General features: G+C 38.0%; 4 protein-coding genes across 6 annotated transcripts; 1 reads left to right on the top strand and 3 right to left on the bottom strand.

Moving 5' to 3' along the window:
• Positions 1–2487: 2487 nt before the first annotated feature.
• On the bottom strand, positions 2488–4740 carry oard1 (O-acyl-ADP-ribose deacylase 1). Its single transcript, XM_084720601.1, has 5 exons — positions 4409–4740; positions 4111–4276; positions 3142–3200; positions 2928–3040; positions 2488–2778 (listed from the first exon to the last, which is right to left on the bottom strand). Exons 1-5 carry the CDS (start codon positions 4541–4543, stop codon positions 2631–2633), a joined length of 621 nt encoding a protein of 206 aa, XP_084576727.1. The 5' UTR covers positions 4544–4740; the 3' UTR covers positions 2488–2630.
• A 1694-nt stretch (positions 4741–6434) lies between these two features.
• Positions 6435–8915, bottom strand: guca1b (guanylate cyclase activator 1B). Its single transcript, XM_084720600.1, has 4 exons — positions 8475–8915; positions 7341–7490; positions 7113–7227; positions 6435–6899 (listed from the first exon to the last, which is right to left on the bottom strand). The coding sequence occupies exons 1-4, from the start codon at positions 8676–8678 to the stop codon at positions 6775–6777; spliced, it is 594 nt and encodes a 197-aa protein (XP_084576726.1). The 5' UTR covers positions 8679–8915; the 3' UTR covers positions 6435–6774.
• Positions 8916–12599: 3684 nt separating this feature from the next.
• Positions 12600–19875, bottom strand: LOC146324940 (serine/threonine-protein phosphatase 4 regulatory subunit 2-A-like). 3 transcript variants are annotated; one of them, XM_084720598.1, is made up of 9 exons: positions 19740–19875; positions 17825–17906; positions 17476–17646; positions 16819–16912; positions 16687–16724; positions 15460–15534; positions 15074–15220; positions 14557–14855; positions 12600–13825 (listed from the first exon to the last, which is right to left on the bottom strand). In XM_084720598.1, coding segments are annotated over exons 2-9 (1128 nt in total). In that variant the 5' UTR covers positions 17827–17906; positions 19740–19875; the 3' UTR covers positions 12600–13523. The 3 variants fall into 3 exon arrangements, with proteins under 3 accessions (XP_084576724.1, XP_084576721.1, XP_084576723.1); XM_084720595.1 differs by lacking the exon at positions 19740–19875 and adding an exon at positions 19179–19327; XM_084720597.1 differs by lacking the exons at positions 15460–15534; positions 19740–19875 and adding an exon at positions 19179–19327.
• Positions 19876–20186: 311 nt separating this feature from the next.
• On the top strand, positions 20187–25681 carry LOC146324939 (eukaryotic translation initiation factor 4E type 3-like). The gene is made up of 7 exons (XM_084720599.1): positions 20187–20352; positions 22426–22498; positions 23212–23306; positions 23397–23457; positions 23541–23607; positions 23761–23916; positions 25011–25681. The coding sequence occupies exons 1-7, from the start codon at positions 20189–20191 to the stop codon at positions 25055–25057; spliced, it is 663 nt and encodes a 220-aa protein (XP_084576725.1). The 5' UTR covers positions 20187–20188; the 3' UTR covers positions 25058–25681.
• The last annotated feature ends 1411 nt before the right edge of the window (positions 25682–27092 follow it).

The raw sequence follows: 27092 nt of genomic DNA, 5'->3' as shown, positions 1-27092 counted from the left end.
GGGAGGGTCGCAGGCGGCAAAGCCTGTTCAGACAAGTCTCGCTGCTACTGAGGGTTATTTTAATTACTCACACCTCACTCTGAGAAACAACGGTTCCAAAAATGTCCCTCCTGAAGAGCTGAGGTTCTACCTAGAACCAACTGCTTCTGAAGAAACCTCTGTTGAAGAAATGGTTCAAGCAAGGGGTCTTTGTAAGACTGAAGGTTCCCTTAAGAACTCTTTTCATCCAAAAAAAAAAAAACTTTTTTAAAGAAAGCGTTCTTCAAGGATTGTTAAAATACTTGAAGGACTTTTTCTTCAAGGGTTTTTGAAGGGTTCTTTGTACCATAATATAAAACCCTCTGTAGATTCAAGATAAAACCTTAGAAATATAAAACTGCTCTTGATAGAACCTCCCCAGGTGAGTTCTATATAAAACCTTTGGAAAATAAAAGGGTGCTTGTTTGAACCCCTTGGATGTGTTCCAAGAAGAAGAAGAATTAGAAGAAGAACGTACTTTATTAATCCGCCTTGGGGGAAATTCACTTTTTTTCTGGACAAACCATTAGAATGTAAAAGGGTTCTTGACAGAACTGCCTTGGTGGGTTCTAGATAAAACTGTTGGAATATAAAAGTGTAAAACCCCCTGGGTGGTTCCTTGTTAGCTTATAAAGAGGAAACATTCTTGATCAAATCCTCAGAGAAGGTTCTGGGTGAAACCACTACACCATAGAAAGATTCTCTGTAGAACCTTTTGAACAGTCCTGAGCGTTGGGAACCAAAGTGGGCGTGTCATATTCCCTGGATTGCTGTGCATTGTGCAACGCCCTGTGTTGATGACATCATTGATGACAATGGTTCCACTAAAACTGGTAGAAATGCAGGCTGGTCACTAAATAGCACCAAGGTTTCAAGATCTTGAATGGAACTGGTTCAAGAACCAGAGTTAATTTGGTAGAAAATGGGGATTTTGTGGGAAAAGTTTCACAGATGGTTCTACGTATAATCCTTTGTGTTGAATTCTAGGAAGAAAAGTCTAAAAAGGTTCCAGGTGAAACCTTTAGAAAAGGTTCTACCAGGAACGACAATGGGTTCTCCAATAAGGACAAGCCGTATAACCCTTTACGGTTCTAGTTATCACCTTTATTTCTAAGTGTGCTGAAGTAGGTCTTGTCAAATTATCAAATGGAGCCCCCTTTAGTTCAAGTATTTGAATCAGCTCATGTAATAGACTGCTTTGAATGGAGGTTGTAGAGTATATTAGCTCTCTGCTTCCCACTTCAGAGTCATGATGTGTTAAAAGGCTTTCACCATCCTGGAGAAAATGGATATGCGAGATTGACTTTGTGGTGTCAGGTTCCCCGCCCCTCTTTCTGTTCCACTCACATCTGGTGCGTCCAACACGGGGCCGGCCGGCTGCATTGAAGTACAATAGCCCGAGCAGCGGATCAATAATGGATCATACAAAAGCTCGACCATCTGCAGAGGCTACAATGAGCGCTCTAAAAGTTATATGATGCCCACAGAGAAATGCAAATACACTGTTTGCTCAATCAACAGTCTAATTATCTGGTGCATGCATGAGAGGATAAAGAGATACCTGATAGTTTAGGCTGAGCGTAAAATACCACATGGTGTTAACCAGAAGGGACAGGTGTACAAATCCCAGTAACATCTGGATTTAACTGGGAACAATCATCACTTTATGTGGATGTCCAATCAGTGTTGGTAAATGTTGTCAGTTGGACATACAGTAATAGTAATAGTTTGACACCTGAGTTCTCTTGCTGCAAAGTCTGTTGTTCTTTCTGCAAAATGGCAGCCACCTCGTTTGCATGTATTTGCTCACAGGCCAGCCTTGCCTGGTCCAATATGGCGGCTACGTTGATGTATCACAGCAATACATATATATGTTAAATGTAAGACTTTTTAATGCCACCGTTTAATTAAATAAATGTAAGGCCAATTTTGCAACAAAACTAAACATCAAATTTGAGAATAAAATTGTGGAATTTAAAGTTTAAACAGAGAGACAAAGGGTTAAAATATTACACAGAACACAAACTGGAGTACTTACAGGTTCACTAACTAGCCAGCTCCACTCTGCCACCCACGACACAGGCTACGGTGGTCTCCAGGGGACAAAGTTAGGATGAGAAAGGCATTCAAACTTAAGTCTTGCAGATATCGCCCAGTATTAAATGTACAGGCATCTTTCACCTACAGTATTCAATGAATAAATATTTAAGACCCTCCCAAAAAGAATTTGAGACTATTTAATCATCTTAAGGTCTCTTATTAGCAAATGTGAATTTAAGACTTTGTAAAGACTTGTACCCACCCTGACTAAACATCCACATAAAATGTGGTGAATGTTTCCTTTAATCATAAATCAAGGTTTTGGAAGTTCATAGCTGAAAACTGGTGACTGCAGAGGTGCCTGTAGATATGATCAGGAGAACTATGTTCACTGTATAATATACATCAGGAAGTTCATGACAGTTCTGCTGACTTTCTTGTGCAAAAAAAGAAAAATATTTAATTGTTAACTGTAAAATAACATTTTACACTGAAAATGATCTCCATCGTGGCCACAAACTGTGGAAATAACACACAAAAGTAAATTTACGATAAACAAAGTTTCCCATTAATCATCTGCGCCTGTTTTCCTTCATCACTGTGGTCTCTGCTTTCTGAGGAAGGCTGTAGACCGTGATGGAGATGTTTGTGTGTTTGAACACCTGCTCCAGTATCACCGACACTCTGTCCCACGTCAGTTTATCCAGGCCGCAACCAATACTGTAAGAAAGAGAGAGAAAAATACACTGCTTAACAGTAACACAACCGACATAAATCTTATCACGTTCAAAATTAATTCAGTCTGCAAACGAGTATTTCTCTCTGGGTTTGTTAAGTATCACAACATGACTGGAAATGCTGCTGCACACCGAGGCATTGATATTCTTGTTACTCCGTTCTGTTCACAGTGTGACTTCATGTCCTCCAGGCTCTGTCTCAGGTGGTCATAGGTCGGTTTTTGGCTGGCCTTTTTCTTCGTGATCTGAAATATTGCAACAGGAAAACAACAATAATAATATTAACTTCCACTGTTTGTTGAAAATCTGCAAACTGAACAGTTCTGATTAACGGTGACGTCTTTACCAGATAGTAGACAAAACGTCTGCCTCTTTTCAGTACGGCGCACTGTCCTGTCACCTTTTCTGTTTGAATATAAAAAGAGAATATCCACATCAGAAAAAAAAAAACAAAATACAAACATCACGTATTCACAAAATGTTTTTTTTTAAAACCTCACTGAAGTCATCACAAAATTCATGCTGCACAGTAGAGCTGCAACAACTAGTCTTTAATTGATTAAATGAAAGAAAGCAATTTTGTTCCAGCCTGTTAATTAAAGGATTTGCTGCTTTTCGCTCATTTATGACGAAGAGTTTTTGGGTTTTAGATTGCTGGTTGGACAAAAGAAGAAATTTAATTTAAGTATTTTTCTTTATTTTAATTGAATATGATTCAAGTTTAATCTAAAGCAATAATGTCATTTTCCAAAACTACTTTTCTATTCTAGTTTAATTTACTTTACTGTTCTACTTAACTTTTATCTTAATTTTCATACTCTATCAGACACTGGTTTTACCATTTATTCCTCATACTTTATATATACTTTATACTCTATATTTACTACTGTTGTTTTTATTCTTATGTGTGCATATACATTTTTGCAATTTTTTGACATTTCATAGACTAATGGATTAATCTGGACAATAACGTGCAGATTATCACCAATCAAACTAATGTCAGATGAAGAATTGTTGTCACAGATGTTTATTTTAAATTCTAGTGGAAATCCTCAACTTTTCAAAGAGGATTTTTGATAAATGTGCACTAAATAATGCATAAGGCATCTGAGATATTTTCATGTGGTGGGATGGTGGAGCCATAAATGCATAAAATACAGAATATGTGTGATATTTTTTTAGACTGTGTAGAAAAAGTAAATGCAAATGTAGGCGTTTAATAGGCTTCTCCTAGAAACAAAGCCAGCTTCTCTGTGGTGATATAAATAAGACATATTCAGTCCAAGATTAATTTTTAATAGAAGGTCTGACTCACTCTGGTCCTTTAACTCTGTTACCCCGCCGAACTCCCGCTTGAAGAGGACCGCGATGCCTGCCCCCATGCGGCAGTCCTCGCTGATGCAGTGAGCCAGAGCCTCGTCCTGCGGGCAGGAGAACAGGTTCCCGGTGACATAATTCAGCCTCCAGATGTCTTCTGCAGGCTGGACAGGAGGGGGCAGCATTACACCGTGTGAGGAGGTATAACGACAGACAACAAGACATAAACATTGGCGTCTTGGTGGGGAAAACTATAACAGAAACACCCTTTTTTCCCCTTAAAGTGCAAGCTTTACCTTACTTTCGTCTGTGCTGACCGGTTTCTCAAGCGCAGACGACATTGAAAACAGTGAGGAGAGCACTTGTCCGGTGAGTTTATTACACGTGTGCAGTCGTGAACACGCATTAAAACAACGCAGGATTGTCGGCATTCAGTTTCTGCTGTAAGACGCGTTAGCTGACATATTACGTGACAGTAAAGTATAACGAATAACTCACGGACAGTTGACTGCAGGTGGACGTCTTTATGCTAACTAAACAGACTTCCTGCTCTGTGATGGTTCAGTGGGATTGTCAGTTGGCAGCAGGATAGGACGCAGAAACGAAAATTGCGCCTAATCTCGCGAGAAAATGCGAGACTTTGTGGAGAGGCAGCCTCTCTTGAGTGATGCAGATGCAAAGATATTTCTGGGTTTTATTCTGTTCAAACAGCAGTCATCTTGTCTCTCTGTCTAATAGTTTTGTGTCCCTTTGTAGCTGTTTAGTGCCATGTTGTTTTTTGTCCCTTTGTACTACTTTTGTTCCTTCTCATTGTCGTTTTTTGTCTCCTTTTTGTCTCTCTGTGTTACTTTTATGTCTCCTCTGTCATTTGTTGTCACCTTGTGGTGCTTGTCTATGCAGTCATTTTTGTCCCTCTATTATAGTTTTGTGTCTCCTCGTTTTTTGTCTCCTTGTGGTATATTTTTTGTCTCTGTGGTTGTTTTGGGTCTCCTTTTGGTCCTCTTGTGTCTCTTTGTGGTCCTTATGTATCTCTGTAGTCACTTAGTGTCTCTCGGTATGCTACTTTTATGTTCCCTCATAGTAATTTTTTTCACTCCTTGTGTTCCTTATGTATCTCTGCAGTTGTTTTGTCTCTCTAGTAAGTAAAACTACCAATACATTCATATAAAAATGCACCATTAAAAGTAAAAGTACTGCATTTAAAATCCCACAAAGTACCTGTTTGAAGTAAATTGTCCCCTGTGACTGTTATATATTATTATTCTCATAATTAGAGTGTTAATACTGATGCATTCATAAGTAAGCACATTTTTACTGTTGTAGCTTCTTAAACTAGAGCTTGTTTTAACTACTTACAGTTAGGTAGTTTAATTCATTGATTCTCAACTAACAGGTCGGGCCCCTCACAAGGGTCGCATGATAAATCTGAGGGGTTCTGAGATGATTAATGGGCATGAAAAGAAGACAAACAAAGTTCTAATATAGAAATCATTTTAATTTCTCTGGACTTTTCTCTAATCTTTGTTTTTTGTGAAATGCTGGACAGTTTAGACAGTAATTGAAATGTAACCATGTGAGAATTTTTGAAGTGAAAATGCATTCAGTATATGATTTCTCACTCCTCCAGTGACAGACTGCATGTCCTTAATGTGTGAAGGTATGATAACATTTATCATAGGTTCTTCCTTCCTGCAGCTGTAACACTGTACAACCAGCACTGCTCCCAGACCACATACTCACCACATACTCAGGAAAACCGGCAATTGACTGCACTATAATGTACACCAACTGTACAATATTGGTACTTATTCAGATGTAATGTCACTTCATGCTGTGCGATATTTCAATCAAGTGTATTATCGTTCTGTGTGCAATACAAAATACTGAGGCCTACCACCAACTATTTTTAGTTGAAAACAGTGAAATTGTCTTTGCTAATCCTGGTATTTTTCATTAACTTGAAGATTTTTTAGTTTGAAATTGCATTATGCACGTTTCTCAAATTACTCCATTATTCACTTCATGTAATACATCAGATTTCTATAAAGCAGGCAGTCAGAAACTGGTATTTATTTATCATGTTTATTGTTTTTAAAGACCCGACAAACCCTCACAGTTTAGATCTTCCTTCAAGTTCAAGTTGGGCGTGAGCTACGACACGAAGAATGAGTGCACCGGTGAAAAGTATAAAGTTAGGTGCAACAAAACTGTCTGGGAGTGAGAAAAATGTCAGTAAATCTCAGTGTGTGCAAGAATCCACACAGTCCTGAGAAGAGGTCTAATCATTTTAAATGAGTAAAAACACCTCTCTATGATGGACCATTGTTTCATAGGGGCTTTAAATATCTTTATTAAATCATTTTTATGATGATTTTATGACAGAAAATGAAAATACAACAAGCACCTCATGTCTGCAGCATCTATACAGATATAAACAGTCCTACAAGAACATAGATTGCTATAAACAAGGTTGAAACTACTGTTGTTTTGTGGAACCAGAATTAAAATACAGGTCGCCTCTTTGCAAGCAAAATCTAGCAGTGCAGTGCCAGGATGCTTTTAAATAGATATAAAGTGCTGTGGATACAAAATCACAGCATGATTGGTCACACGTGACTGATATGTTTATGTGTGTGACAGATTGACAGTCCAGGTTCCAGCCTTAGAAGTTAGCACTGCGCCTTCGATCGTTCATCCAGTCCCCAGGGTTGACGTCCATCTGCAGCATCTTCATCACCCACTTGTCCTTCCGCGCTCCATCGATGAACTCGTCCAGCGAGAGCTCCCCTGCGGTCAAGAAGTACAGTTATTCTCTGCGATTATTTTACTATGTAAGAGGACCATGGCACAGCTGAGACACACCTTCCCTTCCAGTATGCACAAACAACAAGAACACTTTTACATTAACACACCACAAAGACATTACAGCTGCTTGACAAAGACATTTTAAATCATTCATGAAGCATTTTAAGCTTTCAGAAAACCGTTACAAATACTTACCATCTCCATTCTCGTCGACCAGCTCAAATATCCGGTCAACCACTTGATCTGGGGTCAGCAGGTTGCATTCCTCATCTAGCTCTCCGTGGCAGGCTTTCTTCAGTCGATAAATAGACTGAGAGTGACAGGAAGGCACGTTAGCGCCAATCTTGAAATATTGTTTCAAATGTTTTGAAAACTCTACAGATCAATAGTTGCATTAAGCTACTGCAAAATAGTGAATGTTACCTCCACAATTTCAAGAAGCTCTGTTTTATCGATGCATCCGCTTCCATCTTTATCGTACATTTTGAATGTCCATTTAAGCTTATGTTCCAGTTTACCCCTCAGGACTAAGTTCAAGGCTGCCACATACTCAAGGAAATCAATGGTGTTGTCCTGCATACATGAAGAGAAAGAGTTCAAACTTTAGGCAAACGCCCATGTCTATAATGCATTATAGACATACTTATAATGTGTTATACTGTGCTTATATCAATGTATGTAGTTATAAGTTAAGCCCAGAAATAATAATATGTATAATAATATAATTGTTGGTCACTCACTTTTTGGCTCATAGTGTATTATAATTCTCATAGTTGTAATACATTATAACCAGTATATGATTATAACACATTATGAAATGGTTATAATGTATTATTGCATGTATTATTATTATTTTTTTTTTCTTTAATTAAACAGACAATGGGAACTTATAGTGACTTATAACCAGCATGTAATGTATTACATCTGCCTATACCTCAGGAATTTCATAACTTTACTTAAAGCACCCAATGACCTCTTTGAGTAGCTTAGAATCACATTATAAGGCATTACAACAGTGGTTATAATGCTTTATAAAATGTTGAGTGAAAGAACAGTAAAGCATTATAAAATGTTTTATAATGTCTTTATAATGTGATTATTGATAGGAAGCATTATGAATTGTCTGAGTGCTTATATTGTATATTGTAAATTGCTATAAGCACATTATAATGCACTATAAGTATGTTAATAGTGTATCATAAACATGGGTGTCATGGAAAGTGTTTTTTCACTAGAAAATAATATGTAGGGCTGCAACTAACCAGATGAGATATTCAGTTACTTTTGTAGACTTTAGGAAAACCAGCAAATATGCTGGAAGCTGTACATTTTTTGGCATTTAATTAATCAAAATTGTTACAGATTAATAAAGAAATCAACAGTTTTCAGCTCTTAAAAATATGTTCTCAATAATGGGCTTTAATTGCAACTGGCGTGAAAGTGCTTCCAATCAACAAATCTTCAATATTACTGTGGTAAGTGCAGTGTCAACATTATAATGAGAAAATTGACAATGTGTAAAGCCTATAATTCCACACAACAGAAGTTTGTACTTACGCCGTTCTTGTCAAAGGCTCGAAACATGTTTTCAATGTAATCTGCAGCCTCTTTGTTATCAGTGACGCCAAAGAAGCTCTTGAACTCGTGCATGAAGAGAGTTCCACTCGGGCATTCAACCACAAATTTTTTGTACCATTCCTGCAGCTCGGCCACATCAATTTCCTTGTCCGGGTCGTTTTCCTCGCTCAGGCGCTGACCCATTGTGGAAACCTTTTCTTCAAATCCTCCTTCAACGTCAGATCTTCTTACATTACATTAAACTATTTGACGTGGGAAATTGTTTTTGAAGGTCCCCTCTACATTACAAAATCCCCAAGTGTTAGTCCTCGATTACCGAAGCAAAGTTTGTGAAAAATCAGACCAAACTGATCAAAATAACATCGAAGTCCATACAAGCTGAATTGTTGTTGTGGCAAATCCCCTCTGAGAGTGAGGATGAGACACAGTCTGTTATGGATCACATGATAAGGGATTACAAATGGACACTTGTCAAAATCAATTAGTTCACAGACAGATCATTAAGGAGATATTCTTGTATCCCAGCTTCTACCTATCCTGGACAGAGAGGAGTACATCTACTGTATGCTAGCCTTGTAGAGACATACTCTTAAATAAAAGGTTTCAAGTGCCTCTATGGTACAATATCCTGGCATTGTCGTCTTGGAATGTGCCCATAACATCAGGGAAGAAAAAAATCCATTGATGGAAAAACCTGGTCATTCAGTATATTTAGGTAGTGAGCTGACATCATTTTTTGGGCACATAACGTCGCTGAACCTCGACCTGAGCAACTGAAGCAACCCCAGATCATAACACTGCTCCCTTAGGCTTGTATGGTAGGCACTAGGCATGATGGGTGCATCACTTCATCCGCCTCTCTTCCTACCTTGATGTGCCCATCACTCTGTAACAGGATAAATCTGGACTCATCAGTCGACATGACATTTTTCCATCCCTAGCAAACTGAAGCCTTTTTTTCCAACTGGCCTCACTGATAAGTGGTTTTCTTAAGGCTGCACAGCTGTTAAGTCCCAATCCCTTCACTTCTGTTCACACTGTGCATGGAGAAATGCTCTTACTTTCACTATTAAACATAGCCGTGAGTTCTGCTGTTGACTTTTTAACGTTTGATTTCACCAAACGTTTAAGTGCTTGATGCAGGGCAATAATGTGACCCTTCTGAAACAGAGTAACATCTTTTTCACAGGATATGTCTTCAGACATGGTTGTTTAAGAAATGAGAAGCTCCTCATCAGTTAGGGTTAAATAACTTGTTACCAGTTGAAACATATTAATCACTGCAGTAATTATCCAATGGAAGGCTCTTACATGTTTGCTTAGTTAAATCCAGGTGGTGACTTTCTTTGGCCAGGCAGTGTATTATTATACAATATGAATAATATTTGCATGGTCCATTTGCATGGCTTAAACTACTTGTGTGGTAAAATATGCAAAGGTAAACTCTTGGTTAAGGTATATAGACTAATCACAGAGATGTACAGTCAAAGATTGTGGGTAGTGAAAAGAAACTATTAGCTGCATTATGGGAGGATTTATCTTTTCTGGAATAGCTTCACCCATTCCAGCCAGTAAAAGTCAGGATATCTCTGACACCGCTGCTTAGATTTTGATTGTTTTTGTTGATCTCTCTCTTCTTAGTCCCCAAACATTACGGGAGTGGAATATCACCTAATCTTTCCAGGTAGTCCCAGAGGTTCCTGACCAGTCTGATGATTCACACAGGCCAAGTGTTCGGTTATCCCTGAGAGCTCTGACCTTCACGTTATTTACTGCTACCCTGATTACTGTTTACATGCCTGCTTCAGTCTCACTGAAGCCCATAATCAATGTGTTGTGGCTAAATTCACTAATGATGGACATTACGTTACATCTTAGTGGTAACTGCAGCCGTTGTTTACAGGTGAAGGTTTGACCTGGCACAATACCTTCCTGGTCCGCGATATGTGCTGACGACAGGGGATAGTGCTAATCTTAGTTTAGAAGTGTCAAGGCCATCAGAAGAGTCGCTGGACGTTATCCTCACACGATTAAAATGATTCACACCCTCTGGTCTTACACAAGAGATATTTTAAATCTCACCCATATTCTCCCTCATCCAATTGTCTTACGTAAGTTAACCACCATTTCTGCACCCATGATTCATTTGTATTGACAGTACAGGTTCCAAGTTACTTTCACTTCTGTGTAACACTGTAACATTGCTCCACCCTCCACTACTGTGGTTCAGTTAACTAACAAGTCTAGAATCATGCTAGCAGCTCTGTGAGGCTATACTTGAGCTAAATGCTCACATCATCATGCTAAGATGCTTATAAGATACAAGACTGATTTATTTATCAATATACAAAAGGGATCTATAGGAGGATTTAGATGTAATTCTCTCTTTGCTAGTAATGAATGTAGACTGAGCTGTTTCTATTTAGAGAGTGGGTCCTCTTCCACAGAGGCCACCATGTTGCACTGCTGTGTTTCTACATTAGCCCAGAACAGACAAACCAAACACTGGCTCTACATACGGCCTTTTGTGTTTTGTGCGTCTCCTACGCATTTTGCCGCCACCATAGGTCATTCTACACTCTAGTGTCAGACAAGGTGTTTGCAATCTGCAATGCAGATGCCACTAAATCCTACATACTGGTCCTTTAATGTTCACCGACTGTGTTAGTTCGGTATGTTAGCATTCATACATTTGTTCAGACTGAGTGAGTCTGATGGGAATGTCATTAGTTTTTAAGGTATTTGGCCATAAAACAAAGTAAAAGACAAAATGAAATTTTGACTGGATGACTGCTAAATGAAAAGTCAAGATACCAACAGTGTTACAACTGAGAACCATAAATGTGTACCAAATTTCACAGCAAACCAGCCAATCATTCCTGAGATATTTCAATTAAAAAAAAATTATACAGCCGACCTCATCATGATGCAAGAGGAAAAGTCGGTGGTTTATAAGAGTCAGCAGAATTCATCCTTTGGGAACCATCAATGAAAACTGAAGAAATATAAAAAATATTCACAGTGATCCATCTGTTTGCTGTCCAGCTACTTCAGTCTGGACCAAAGTGATGGACTAAACTACTGAGAACGCAATTCCTTTAGTCGTGCCACTAGCATCTTTGAAAATATGACCATTTACAGGCATGCTAACATGCTAATAATAATTAGATTATAATGAATGTTAAGTATATTTGCTTACTGAATTTAAAAACTAAATGACTATTAATGTAGCATATTTGGCTAATGTTGGTATGCTAGCATGCAACGATTTGGGTGTATGATCCGCATGTTAGCACATTATGCCAGCATTAAAGTCAAAATACAGCTGAAGACTGAAATCTGGTCCTCAGTTTTTGGAGGTTAACTGTCTTGTGCTTCGTGTTTGACAAGAGAAAAAGGGAAATTGTACCACTTTTTATGTGGATGTCCAGTCAGTGTTGATGTCAACTGTGGTCAACTGAGGGAATACATTTCTCAGTCTTGCTATATTGCTCTTGCTGCAAAATCTGTTGTTTTTACTGCATCCTATATCCATGTTATATTGATCAAAAAATCTGGTCCTGCCCGAGTCGAGCCAGCAGTGCCCACATGTACCAGGATGCATTGCATGTAAGCTTCTTACACTCATGCCCATGTTGCCATGTGTTCCCCCTCAAGCCTACAGCTATTATTTTGCATTAGGGGACAAAAATACTGATGCAGCACATCCCATGGCTACCCAGAGGCAGAGACTAAAAATCCAAACTGAAATTGTAGTTCTTCCTTACATCTAGTGGCATCATTTGATAGACAAAGAAAAAGAACAGAATATCCTGCAGTTTTCTTGGTCAGTATGGCAGCATGGAGGAATTTATGGCTTTAACTGACCACACGTGCCATCATCACTGACTGCCCATCCACATAAAATGTGAAGCAATTTTCCTGAAGTGCTGGGTGGGAGTCAATAATAGAGGTTTCTGGGTTGCTATTCCTAGAGTCACACCTCAAGCGTGGCTAATAGGCAATTCCCATAATTCACTGGCCCTCATTGTTCTGCTGGTACGGAGTATAATTGAATTTGCAAGTCAAAAGAACAACTCCCTTAATATTAACTGAGCATGACACTTTAAATTTTAGCATTTATTGCTTTCCATGAATACTATGATACAAGCTCAAGCATTCAATTTCCAGCGATTATCAGTTCTACAAAGGCAGTGGACATGTATTACAAGTCTACAAAAACTGATTTACAGGTACGTACTGTAAAAATCCAAGCTATCAAAAGGGACATTTGTACAGCTAAGGTATGACATACAGAAAGTGTAAAAGTACCTTGTGTTCTGTTGAGAGATTTTGATGCAGAAAAGGCTTTTGTTAAGCCAAACCAATATTGTATCTAACCAAAGTGGTTACTACTACTGGCAATATTGTGTGTTTATATTGGTTTCATAGAGTGACAAAGCAAAAGTGTGACAATTTCAACATCCTTCAAAGAGGTCAATGCAAACAAGTGCAATATGTTAATAAGAAATACATTTTATGGTATATGCTTCATAGAAAAATCAAACAGACATCTGTGAAGTGTCGCTTCACATTCTTAATGGCATGTGTCCTCACACACATTCATCAGAAAGAGAGTCAAAACAACTAATCTTAGGCCAAAACACAACGCAAACTATCAAATGAGTCTTTTTGGAAACACATGCCGAATGACTAATGAAATTATTGAACACATCGGTTATCAAGGTTAAATTATAATGCTCGGATATAAAAATCAAGGAAGAAAGATTAGAAAAACTTTTAGTCAACAGTGAAAAAGCAGAGTCTCCATAATCTTCTTTAAATCATTTCCTTCCAGTTTTAAGACCAGGCAGCTAGTGGCCTTGAGTTGTTGAAACTGAAGAGGACAAAAAGATCCGTCTGTGAGGAATCTCCTGGTCCACATCGCTCCTGATCCTGAAGTCTAGAGGTCCACAGTGCTACAGATATACCCTCAGTGTGGTATCATACAGTGTAAAAAACAGTCAGTTTGGCAGGCTGGGCTTCAGGTTAGTCATGTTCTCCAGGCTCTATTGCAGTCGTTGTGCTGTTTGAATTGTCAGCGTCGCCCTCTGTTGACAAGTCAGGTGAATTACTGGAAGAAGGTACCTGCTTCTCACTGGTTTGTCCTTCTCCATCACTGCTGCTGCTGCTGCTCTCCCCATGTCCCTGCTCAACGCCTGCGCTCTTCTCAGATGGAGCAGGTTGCTCAGGTTCGTCCGAAGTGCTGTCTTTCTCCAGGCTGTGTCCGTCCCCGCTCTCAGGCGAGACTTCTTCCCTTACAGAAGGTTCTGTCTGTGCGCTGCTGGGCTCTGAGGACCAAAGTGGACAACATTACAACTGCATCTAATGATTATTTTCATTATAGATTAATCTGATGATTACTTTCATTGATAAACAATTAATCATTTTGTAAAATGTAATGAAATAGTGAAAAATCATAAATTCCAAGCCAAAGGGAGAAGTCTTCAAAAGTCCTCTCAGAAGTCCAAAACCCAATTATATACAAGACCAAAAAAACTAAACAAAGATGCATACATTTGAGAGGATAAAAAAAAATTTGAAAATGACTCAAATTGACAAATCCAGTACTGGAATAGCTGCCAATTAATTTCATGTATACGGACTTTGTCTTTGAAAACACTTTACTTGGTACTCGGGCTACACAATGAATCAAAATCGCAATATGGCTCGTATAATTTTCAAATCACAAGAGGCAAAAAGGCAAATGGTGTGTTAAATATCATTTTGAATTAAATATTTTTGCCTACACCTCCCATTCTACAGACTTAAATAAATATCTTTGTTTGGTCCCCGCAAAAATAACACCCTGTTCATTTTAATGTGTTTCACAGTGAAGATGAGAATTATGTAAAAAATGACTATTCCCTCTAAATATAAAAATCATAGTGCAATCACAATATCATTCAAAATAATTGCAGTTAAGATATTTTTGAAAATCGTTCAGCCCTACTTGATACTATAACACTTCAACACTTGAGTATACACACGTCAGCCGAAGTGAAGATCAGTCAACACTTACCATGATCCTCCGAAACAGCCGGTGTGTCACAAGATGTTTCACTTTCACTTTCTTGACCGCAAGATTCTCTTGAAGGCTCCGGTGTCTCCGACGAGCCCTCCGACCCTTTACAACAAGACGACTCCTTTTCTTCAGTTTCAGTTTCACCCTCCACCGTTTCATCAAACTTGAGCCTCTTGACCTCATGCTTGCCAGCATCTGAATCCTCCCCCTCCTCCTCCTCCTCCTCTTCCTCCTCAGGGTGTTTGTTCTTTATCCCGCTATTTGGTGTAATTCCACCTTCTGATGGCAGGGAATCACTGCAGTAATGACAGAAACACAGAATTGGCTCATCAAATTATATACTTAAGATTAAAGCAATCAGTGGTTTATATGTGTTCCTTCTACAGATACAGTATTTGGAAGATCTGTGTTTGGATGTTATCAGCTTTTAGAATTAAACATATTGCGTACGCTCACTTAGTATATTACACACTCACTCACAGTGCCACATATGTATCATAGTTATTTTAATCACCTGATGCGCTCCTCCACCTCCTCTGTGGTCGGCTCTGGCTCCTTACTGACAGGACGGTCAGGGAGCCCGTTGGTCGAGAGCGAATGACAGCTTGACAGCTTTGGTCTGTTGAGTGGTTTTGGTGTTCCTGGTCCATTTACATTTCGACTGCAAAAGAAGAAAATAACAATTTCTTACACTGGTCATATGACAAGCTGGCAAATCAGCAGAACTTCTACGACCCAAACTGACAGGCAAGACTTAACTGCCCTTACTGTAGTCTCGTTGTTGTTGTAGTTGTTTTTTTTTTTTATTTGTCTCTAAACTAATTCAGTTTTCCACTTGCTGGTGCATGAGGCAACTTTAGATTCGTGGAAGTCAATCACTGACAAGTATGTGGCTCCCACCTGTCTGAATATAGAGAAGAGTTACCAGGAAACATCACTCCATTCATTCTGTTTACACTGGATGCCCCATTTTTCCTTCGAAAGAAGTAGAAAGGCACAAAAACAACTGGCTGTTAAATGTAACTTTGTAAGTGTGATGGAATAAGCAAATTAAAGGGAGCTGTCAATGTGCATCAGAAGCAGTTTAAAGGGACAGTTTGGGGTTTTTTTGAAGTGAAGTTCTATGAGGTACTTATCTATAGTCAGTATACTACCTGCAGTAGATGATGGTAGGCACGGTTGCAGTTTGAAGAAGCAGCAGGAGCAGTGGTGTCTGAAACTAATCAATGAACTGCTGTGGATAGAGTCAGCAGCCAACTGTATTTTAGCCACCTCAAGATATAATTTTAAGTAACCATTGCGTTTCCAATATTTTCACTGCTTTATCTTGCCATCATACAGCATTCTCAACAGGAAAACCACCATTATATACACCAAATATCGCTCTCTCCGAACCCATCACACTCCATTACCGAACCCAAAAAGTTTGAGCTTGTAGAACACATGATTTGCTTGTCTACTGGTGAATTCATTAAAGGTTGGGTTTAATTTTTTAGTCCACAAAATATTGCTGGAGTTTAACAGGAAAACACCATCGCAGAATCACCCAAACAATGAAAGTGAATGCCTCTATACCGCTTGTCTGGTGTAACCAAAGTCTCCTAAAGCCCCAACATGCCAGGCTGACTTCACAGATGTCATTTACGGCATGTTTATAGGCTAAATCTTAAGAGTTCATGCACAAGTGATAGATCAACAACTCCTTTATTCTATACAGGGTAAAATTAATGCTTTTGGCAATGGAGTCTTGTGGCTTTGGAGAGAGCAACTTTTGGCTTCTATAACAACCATTTCCCATCAGAAAAGGCTGTCTGACAACAAGGTAAAGCAGTGGAAATATTGTAAATATAGCTTATTATACTTTAACTGATATTGCTTTCTAGGTGGCTAAAATACATTGTGCTGCTGATCCTGTCCACAGCAGTGCATTGTTTCGCTTCCTACACCGACTCCTGCTGCTTCTCCAAACTGCGATCGTGCTGACTGCCATCCACTGCAGGTAATACACTGACTATAGATAAGCACCTAATATAACTGCACTTCAAAAAAATTCAAACTATCTCTTTAATAGAAATATTGCAGCCAGCAGAGCAAGGAGTGCGAAAGCTTGACAGCTGATGTACTTACTCTGATGTGGGGTACACGCAGCTGACCACCATTACGTTCTGCAAAACATTAACAATTACATATATTAGAACGCAATTTAAAGCCAAGAAAAATACAGTGAAAACATCACAGCTAATGGACTTTTACACAAACCTTCTCTAAACCCATGAGAAACTTGTCTGTTCCTGTATAGTTGCGCTTGGGATCTGTAAGGAGTTCACATAGACGCTGGATGGTGAATGGGATTCTGGAAAAGTTATCAGAAGATATATTTAGGATTAGCCACACACTGCCGTCACGATTAATCATGCTTTGCAAACATACAGATTCTTACATTCTAGGATGAGAGTTTACACAGTGTTATGTCTCAATGTTAAAATATCAAGTGTAGATCTGACTGCTGCACCAAGGAGGACAGCTGTTGTTTCCTATTTGTTTCTTATTTGAAGCAATAGTATTTCAACTAAATTAAATGTTGATGTCGAGTGTGAAGGAGCTAATATTTATTTTCAAATAAGCTATTTTGCAATGTGGAAATTCAAGAATACATTTTCACACTGAGGATGAGAAGTGTTTCTGCAAATATGTTTTTTAGAGAGTCGCCAGCAAAACAGTTAGTGGGATACATTTGCAATTGATGTGGAGGAAGTAACACAAATTTAATGCCGCAATATTTTCCATTTTTTCATTTCATGAAACTTTGTGGCTATGTTTTCATTCACTTGGTGAAATGAAAGAGTTGTGTATGTGGAGTTGTGAGGAAAGATCTGTTTGTAGTTTGCCCAGCGGCTTAAGATCATCTTTACTCACCCATTATAACCATCCACAATTTTTAATATCCTCATCTTCATCTCTTCAAAGGGAACATAGTCTACGTTGGGATTATGTGTTCCTCTCTGTTCTGGTGCTGAAGCGTGGAAATCATCCATGACTTTTTCCAACTTGAACATGAAGTACGTTTTGAACTGTGACCACGGGATCCTGAAACATACAGACACACAAAACAATGAAAAGACACAGAACATATTTTTACAAAAACTCTGACAAGAGTGACAAAAACTTCACCAAGCTGACTTCATGAAACTCATTGCTGTGTGTGAAGATTTGTAGAAGTTTGAACATTTTGTGTGAGTCTTTGTAGAATACTACTACTACTCACATTGGCTGCCCTGTCTTGGCGACATGACACAAGAATTGTTCGAGAATGGGACAGGTCTCCTTCTTGCCTTTCTTCTCAAAATCTGTAAATGCCCGCATGAAAAACACAGGAATTAGTTTACTGGTAACAATGTTAATCCAGCTACCACACCAAACAAACCAAACCTGCATTAACTGTAACCTAAAGATGAAAGTTTTTAAAATAGCACAAGCATATTAGAGAATAAAGTATTCTGGAAATAATTATTCTGGAAAACTGTTGAAGGGACAGTCCGCCCTAAAATCAAAAATACCTATTTTTCCCCTGACCTGTAGTGTTATTTATCCGTCTAGATTGTTTTGATGTGACTTGCAGAGATTTTGAGTTATCTTCTGAGAGATGTATGCCTTCTTAATAATTCTCAGCAACTATTTTCTTTCCACGGAGCTTCACCTGCTAACATATCCATAAGAAGTGTGCATCTATTCATGGACAGAAGGCTCCTGTAAACATTAATATCATCCTCCTCAGCTGAGTTATGCAAGCTTCCTAATGCATGGTAATATGGTAGACAGGTATAGTTGGGTAAAAAGAAATAACAGCTCACACAAAACTATCCTGAATAACTGGGTCATGATTTCTGGAAAGACACATTGCTGGTGAGGTTTTCAATTTTTTTGTTTGTTTGTTTGTTTTGGGCGCTTTGAGCACCACAAGCAGAGTGCCATCTAGGTCCCTGATATTCAAGAGAAGGCCAATGTCTCAAAACTGGCACCAAAATAACCTAAATGGATAAATAGTACTGCAGATAAGAAGAAAATGCGTATTTTTATTTGGGGGTGAACTGTCTCTTTAAAACACATTTAGTTTCAGGCTACTTCTGGCACATTAATTGTACATTAGCAATGATTAAATTATTATAAAGAGTCAATTATCACCTCTGCCATGTGAAAATATACTCAACAAGGAAGCAAACAAGTTAATTGTCACATCATAAAATCATCAAACACCAGTTTCAGGTAACTAGTTGGAAAGTTGTTGTAAAAGTTAGTAAGTTAGCATGTTTATGTTGACGTTACCCAGCTAGCTGTTTACATAATCTCTGTCAGTGAGAGAATAAATGGGTCAAAAGTGTAGAAGGTGACTAACTCCTTTCTTGTTGACAAAAACATTTAAGTAGTTAGGTCAAGTACAGACCGATCAGATTGTCCCTAAGTGCCTCCTCTAAACGACAGTCGTTGTTAGTACAGGCTAAGTTACGGTAACGCGCGTAACGTAGTTAGCAAACAGTACAGATCGTGCTGGAGGCAGCAAAACAAATGTCAAAATGCACCACTCATAATGAGTCACTCATTTAGATAACTGGAAATATTGCCTTGAAACGCTTCCAATAACGCGTCGATGTCCATAGCTGTGTCCAGTCACAGGCAGGAAATACTTGCTAGTTAGCAGTAGCAGGTAGCAACCCAACAAAGCTGGTGGCAGTGAAGACTGCGCATGTCTAATGCTGCATTCAGTGCTCCTTGGATAGTCACATATCCCGATTTGGGAAGATGTTAAGGTCAGTTCAGTCCAGTGCGTTACTGACATTGGAGACAGACCTTTACATTGCTCAACTAAGTATGAAACAACAACAAAAAACATGTATATTGCCAAAGGATGTATGACAAAACAACAGCAACAAAAAAAGTGACGTTATTCAGCACGTGTACACATATAGACAAAAAGGGCATTTTATCATTTTAGATCCATCTAAATTCTTAATCAAGTTGAGCAAGAATTAAAAAAAAAGAAATAAAAATACATGAATAAAAAATCTTACAACAACATAAAAGAAACAAATCTTATCTCAAATGAACTTATATCTAGTAATGATATCTAGTAATAAGAATAAAAAAGACAACTCAAGCAAACTCCGACTTGACGGGGCGTTCACCTTAATTTTCCCAGTGGGGGTATCATTTTTCCGATTTTTTCCACAGCTCCTGAATGCAGTATAAAATGACGTAGTCCCATTTGCGGAAGACGCGTTCCAGTTTAACTTGAGATCAACAAAGCACTTGAAAGCCCGCATAGCAACCGAATAAGAAGCCAGAATTGCGACTTTGTCTCCTCTTATAGTGCAGACAGATATATTTTCAGTAACGGCGTGTTCAGACTTCGGTGACAGAAACTTCTGGATCGCTCCGGTGGGCTGTAGATGCTGCAGGCTGTCAGCGGGCGTCATCGTTTTTTTTTCTGTTGTTGTGGCGGCGGCGCAAACCGGCGAAGCGACCAATGAGTCAGCAGCTGATCGGGGTTAATTTGACCTAACGAACCTATATATACATAAAACGATAACAGCCCTTCTTCTTAACCAAGTCATCCGGTTGTCGAGAGGCGACAATGGCAGTTCCAGTAGCCGCGTTGCAAATGAACACATCATCCAGCCCGGCGGGTCTGCTGGAGCACAACATTCACATCAGCGACAGAGATTTGGGAAGGATTTCAAATAACAATGAAATCGACACTCTGCCTTTACATTCTCCCTGGACTTTCTGGCTCGATAGGTAAGACTCTGCTCAGTTATCGTCTCCCTCCATCGTTTATTATTCATCTTTAGCCAGTGTCAAGTGGGTGAACTCTTTGCGGCTGCTGACCTTTTTAATGAGAACAAAGAAAGGAGATGACGAATTTATCAGGCCTGCTTCAAGTCAGCCCAGATAACATTATAGACGTGTTTAACAACGACATATCGATTGTTTGCCTCAATAAATCACATTAAGAATAACATTACAACAAATCTCTGCCTGTTATGTAGCATTTCTGCCAACTTGTTTTCTCTCTGACCTACATACGCAGGTCCTCTGCTTGGAAGGATCTTAAAATAAACAAAAAGGCCTAATTGTGAGTCTAGCTCGCTAAACATAAAAAGTCAGCTCTGTTTGAGTTCGTACTTGAATTTGATTTGTATTTTTAAGAGCACAGGTGTGACTGTTAAAAACTTGTTGAGTCATTGCTCATGTGTCTGCTGCCATTGTTCAGTGAAGCATTTCTTTTTTTTCTGCTGGACTTATGTGGGTCAAAGTTGCCATTGCTTCAAAAATTTTGTATTTTTCGTGTGGTTTTTGTTTTATATTTCACTTTTTATTTAGTTGTTTTCAGTTTAATTCAATTTGAGTTAGTTTCCAGAGATTGTTTTCTTGTTTCAGTTTAATTTTCATTGTTTAAAATGTTTAGTTTTTATTTATTTCAGCATATATATGTTTTTTTTTAATTATTTAAATATGGGGGTATTTGTCAGGGGCAAGATCAAAGATGTTCAGAATAGATATTACAATACAAACACAACACTCTCAATAAACATCTGCACCTTTTCATTTTACTTATGCAAGTACATAATGTTGTTCAGTTAGTTTTGGTTTTGTTTTTCCATAAGACTAGTTTTTATTTTTACTTCAGTTATCTAAAAAATGCCAACATGTAGATTTAGTTAGTGTCCTAACCTTGCTTTAAAGTTCCTAATTTACTATTAATGGTGTTTTTTTTATAAAAGTGATTTCAAATTAATGTCCAGTAATCACAACCCAGAGTTGGACACAAGTGACAGTGAGTTATACAAGCCTCCTCCTCCTCCTCCACAGTGTGTACAAACCACAGGGTGCTGCTGTGTTCAAATGGGGTCAGTGTTGTTTACTGTTTACTGGCTTATTTGTCATCTGACCCCCCCTCCTCCCCACCAACCTGTCTGCTCAGAGGGCAGCTCACTGAAACATGTTAGTAACGTAACACGGAAAGAAATGGATTTAGACCACGTCACCTAAGAAGACCCGACAGCTTTACAAGCTCGTAAACTTTTGAAGAGGCAAATTAGATAAGAGCTGCGATGACTAGTCGATTAATGGATGAACCGATTGACAGAAAAGTAGTTGGCAACCAGTTTTACAATTTATTAATTGTGTCAGTCATTTTCAAATAAAAATGTAAAACATTTGCTGGTTCCAGCTTCATAAATGTGAGGATTTGCTGCTTTTCTTTGTCATTTGTGATCGTAAATGAAGAGCGTTTGGGTTTGGAGCTGTTGGTTGAACATAAGAAGCGATTTGAAGACGTCACTATGGGCTTTAGGAAATTCTGATGAGCATTTTTCATATTTTTTATATTTCTAGACTAAATGATTAATCATGAACATAATCAGCAGATGAATCCTTTATGAAAATAATCTGTCCAGCTGAACTCGCCACTGGAAATCTGCTACCTTATCCATTTTTAAAGAATGGGTCGAAGTAAAATGGAAGGTTATGAGGGGTTATTTAGTGATGTGTGGGATCAATTCTAGGCCTGACTGATACTGGGTTTTTAGGGGGTAAAGAAATAGTGGCACATATCTTTATACTGAATTTTGAATATACACATATACACAAACATTTTTTGCAATGATCACTCAAAAGTGGTTAATACTTGCGACATAGATAATGGAGGCAAGATATTTATTTTACACTTTAACAATAAATGTTATTGTTGATTGATATTGTATTGGTTTGGCTGATATATCGGTCATTCATCTAACTGTTATTTCATCATTAAAGGCTGGCCACAATATTAGTTAAAAAAAAAAGTTATCTGTATCTGTTCTTTGTCAGATCTCTACCAGGAACAACAGCAGCTGAATGTGAGTCAAACCTGAAGAAAATCTACACAGTGGAGACCGTCCAGGTAAGATGCTTTACAATCCTGATACATCATGACACATTTCCTTATGTACAAAGCACATATATGTTAAGGTGTTTTCTTTCCACACTGCTGTTAGAGTTTCTCTTTTATGGAAGCCCATTTCCACCAATGTGACTTCGTATCTCAAAATAATGCATTAATTTGAGATATTAACTCATAATTTTAGGAAAGCTTCTCATTGTAATGACTTTCAGCAGTGCTTCCCAAACATTTTGTGGCATGCCCCCCTTCATAAGCCAATAAAAAGTTAATTAATTATCATTAATAATCAGGGAAACAGCAAAAAACCCCAAAAAACCGAATGATTTTTTTCTTCACCAATGTCTTTGTACTTGAAAATAAATGGTACATAGGATTAAGTAGCACCACTAGTAGCATCCATACACATCATAATACAGGTCAAACCACATCATTTGGTTCAATATCATCACACGTAATATTTTCAAACGGTGTGTTAAAACAAGTGTGTTGACATAGAAACATAATAATATAACATAAGTATTCATAAATGAGTTTTTTTATTGTGTGTTTGTGATTAAGAGCAATGAGGAAAAGACCTTTGACAGCGATTTTCTGCAGCACAACAAATGTGAAATATTAACAAGGCCAACCGTGTGAACTGTCTGACCTCCCCGTGCCAGTAAATGGTTCAATAAAATCATCTGTTTCCTGTTTTCGCCTTGTCACTGGAGTAGAACTTCTGGAGGGTTTACAACAACATACCCAGCGTGTCCAGCCTGTCACTGAGATGCAGCTATCACCTGATGAGGGGAGAGAGAAAACCACTCTGGTGTGTTTTAATTTAAGATTAATGCATGTTCATAGTGTTCAAGTGGTTTGAAATTGGTTTGTTTAATGTTGCTTGCTGGTTTGCACACAGGGAAGAAGAAAGCAATGCTAAAGGTGGTGTTTGGAAGATGAAAGTACCCAAAGAATGCACTGTAAGTGACACTTCAGGTATTTATCGTGTATTATTTGTCTATTGATTTTGTTTACTCTAACAAATTTGTCTTCATATTTGCAGCCTGTTGTGTGGAAGGAGTTGCTGTTGGCTACGATTGGAGAACAGTTCAGTGATTACTGTGCCTCAGGTAAATTTCTTAATTGAGTTATGTGAAAATAAAATGACTTCAGGTCAAGGAAATGATTGTTTTGTTTTTATTTTAAATTAAAGTGCCATTGCTGTATTATGTGTGTAATAATGAAAGGCTGACGTGAATTGATCTCCTTCTCTGATGTTGCAGAGGATGAAGTAGTCGGGGTCAGCGTCAGTGTCAGAGACAGAGAAGACGTCTTTCAGGTGTGGAACGGAAACGCTTCTTGCGCAAACGAGTCGAACATCTTGGGGAGGATCTATGAGCTCCTTCCACAGATTCCTTTTAAAGCGGTGTTTTACAAACGTGAGTATTTTCTTGGAATATTAAAGCTCAACTTTAACTCAAACTATTTTCCAATGTTTTTGTGTTTAAGTGACAAATATCTAAAGGTGTAAAAAAAACAAAGTCAACCTAACTAGTTGTCAACAAACAACTGTTTGCTATGTAAAGATATAGTAGAGTAATGGCGTCCTGAGCAGAGAATGTAGTCACCGTCCCTCTGCTTATGTTTTTATCCATGTTGGCCATGCATGCATGTTTGTGCATGTGCAAGTCTCTCTCTGTCCTCCCCACGTCTATTTTCCACATGGTGGACTGACAACTATCTTTTTCATATTACAGCTAAACAATGCACTAAACTATAAATTGCTGAGAACATTTTGGGCGTTAAATAGGCAACGCAGTAACAGAATCTTGAGCCATCTTTGATCAACGCTGCCGAGTTTGACAGTTTGAGTTTTTGAAATTTTTTGTGGGAAACTAGAGCCAAAATAACAGCTGTCTGTTTACAATATTTCATTGAGTTACAGCTAAACTTTTTAATTTTTTTGCCTTAAAATATGTTTCTGAAAATATGTTAGGTGAGAAATTGAGCAGTGTGACAGGTGACACTTCCCCCCCAACTTAATTGAGTAAACAAAGCGTCCATTATTTTCGTCTTAGATGCTGATGGTCTACTTTGACCTCTAGAGGAAATTAATTTCGCATACAGCATCTTTATCCAGAAACACCCATTATATCACTCTGTTCAAAGCAACCAGACTCCACTGACAAAAACGTTAACTTTACCTTTCTGGTCTACCACTGACTTGGTTAGTTTTTAACTTTTTAAAATACCAAAAGTTACACAATACCAAAATTAAACCAAAACACCAAACTCACAATATTTCAGGCAAACAGAGAAGACCAAAAATAAACTGACCAATTGAGGCGGCGGTAGACAGGAGAGGCAGAGAGGTAAAATTGCTGTTTTTGTTAATGGACTCTGGTCATTAGTCGCTTAAACACAAAAACATGGGAAAATAGGATCGAATAAATTGAAAAATATGTTACCCTTTAACAATGATATGCCATTGTTTTTAAAATGTGAGTAATTGTTCTTTCTGCTCATGTTTCAGCACATGAGGAGCACCACGCTTTTGAAGGAGGTCGATCAAGACATTAGAGCCCTTGAGATCTACATGTTTGTTTGTTCCTTTACTTACGAACATGTTTTGGATAATATTTGGGCTCATTTTGAAGCAGTTGAGTTCATAGTAGCTCAAAATGTAGCCCATGTATTATGAGCACTACTGTCATTCATACCAACATCCAAAATACTTTTATTTTAGTCAAAAAGCAAAAAAAAAGAAAGAAAAAAACATTTTAGTTGGATTTTATCTATGGCAGTGTTTGTATGTTTTTTATACTGCAAAGTTTTGCAAAACCAAAAACAGCAGATCGTGTACAGTCAGATTTTTTTAGATGTATTATAGTCTCGAGCACAGACGAAGCTAGGTCTTTGAAGTGAAGCTCATTTTTGGATCTAAGAGGAGGCCTAGTTCCACAAACCTTTATCATAGCGATACATTACAAGGCTTTTCTAGTCGGCTCTTTTCTCTGTTTTGTATGTTCCAGCCAAAATACTGTTGCCTATACTGGAGAACGTAAATGTTTAGTATGCTGTAATGCTGAAATATGCGCAGAAAATTGCACATTCTTTTTTTAAATTTTCTTCTTTAGGATATGAGTGGATTATGAAAGGAATATGTTCTTGTTACAATAAAATGACCTCAGTACACAAACACAATGAATAGATGCTGAGAAATATATGCAATCATTTCTATTCAGTAGAAATTGCAGCAGATTTGCAGTGTTGTCGTTTTGTCGAAGCATCTGTCCGAAATCAAGCACTTTGTTTCATACTGTGTGTGTAAAGACACCAGACAGTCCCTCCAGCGTTATATGGAGTTTTGATAACTGAGACCAAATCCACTTTGGTTTTGTGTCACCTTTTCTGATGAAGTGTAAAGCTGTTTTGTTGATTTTGTTTTGAGTTTCTTTTTCTCTTTCTGCTCGTAATAGTAACTGGGAAGCGTTGAAAGTGTGTATTTGTTCATATGAACTGTGCTAAAATTTAAATTTTGAAGCCTTTCTAGATAACATTGGCCCCAGGATAATGAACAACGGATACATAATTCGGAAATTTATGGCCGGGAGGGACACTAAAAAACAAAATATTGCTCTAAATCTCACTTTTCCTGCAGGGACTCCTGTGGGCCTATTTTAGCATGTTTGTACAAATCTTTGGTGTTTGTTTAAGTGATGCAACCTCTGCAGGAGGGTCAAATCTGTATGAAACAAGTTAAACAAGTTGGTCAGAGGTGGTTTACAGCACTGTAAAAATTTCTTTCTTCACAGGTTTTGAAATGAACTCAAAAAATGTTTGCCAACCTACAATTTACTGTCAATATTTAGGTGCTTGAAATGAAATGATTGCAATTGAAAATATTAAATTATTAACGTTTATTCACTTTTACTAAAATGAGTTTACACAACAGTTTTTCAAGTACAACATTTTGTTTCTAAAAACTCAGATTCAATTATTTTAAGAAGAAAAGTAAACGATCTCAATCAGCAAAACTTTTCTAATGTTTATTTCAAAACTTTGAGTTTCACATTTACTGAAGACAGTTGCCTTGAAATTGTTTTCTCTCTTTTTTCTTTTTTTTTTTTTTTACAGTGTACTGCTGCACCAAAAGAGCTTCAATGTCTCAAATCTGTAGCTTTCATGTTTTCATTTTTTCTGTGATCCTTTGTTGTAAAGGCTGTATTTGTATTACTGAAAATCATAATCATATTAGGGATATGTTAAAAATTTAAGGCGCTGAAGCAGTAAGGCACCTTTCCCATGTGTTTGTGTGTAACACGGTGTATGTGTGAGGGACTGTAGAGTAAAGCAGATTATTTTTTGAGTACTACCAGAACATTTGAGGTCATTTCTATGTAGCGATGCAGTATGCATTGAAACCCACAGAAAAACTGCTGCTATGATTTCTCAATCAAGTCAACTGTTCCTGCTAAAAAAAACATTCACAGGAGGAGGTAGTGTTCAAACCACCGACGTTGCCAGACTTGTTTTATTTTCCCTTTATTCTCCTGCTGTTTTGTGTAATAATATAATAAGCACATACTGTAGGATAAGAGAATAACAATACTGT

This window comes from Lutjanus erythropterus, chromosome 6 (assembly GCF_056507025.1).
Source record: "Lutjanus erythropterus isolate fLutEry1 chromosome 6, fLutEry1.hap2, whole genome shotgun sequence".
Lineage (NCBI taxonomy): Eukaryota > Metazoa > Chordata > Actinopteri > Lutjaniformes > Lutjanidae > Lutjanus > Lutjanus erythropterus.
This window is presented reverse-complemented; position numbering and strand designations above follow the sequence as displayed.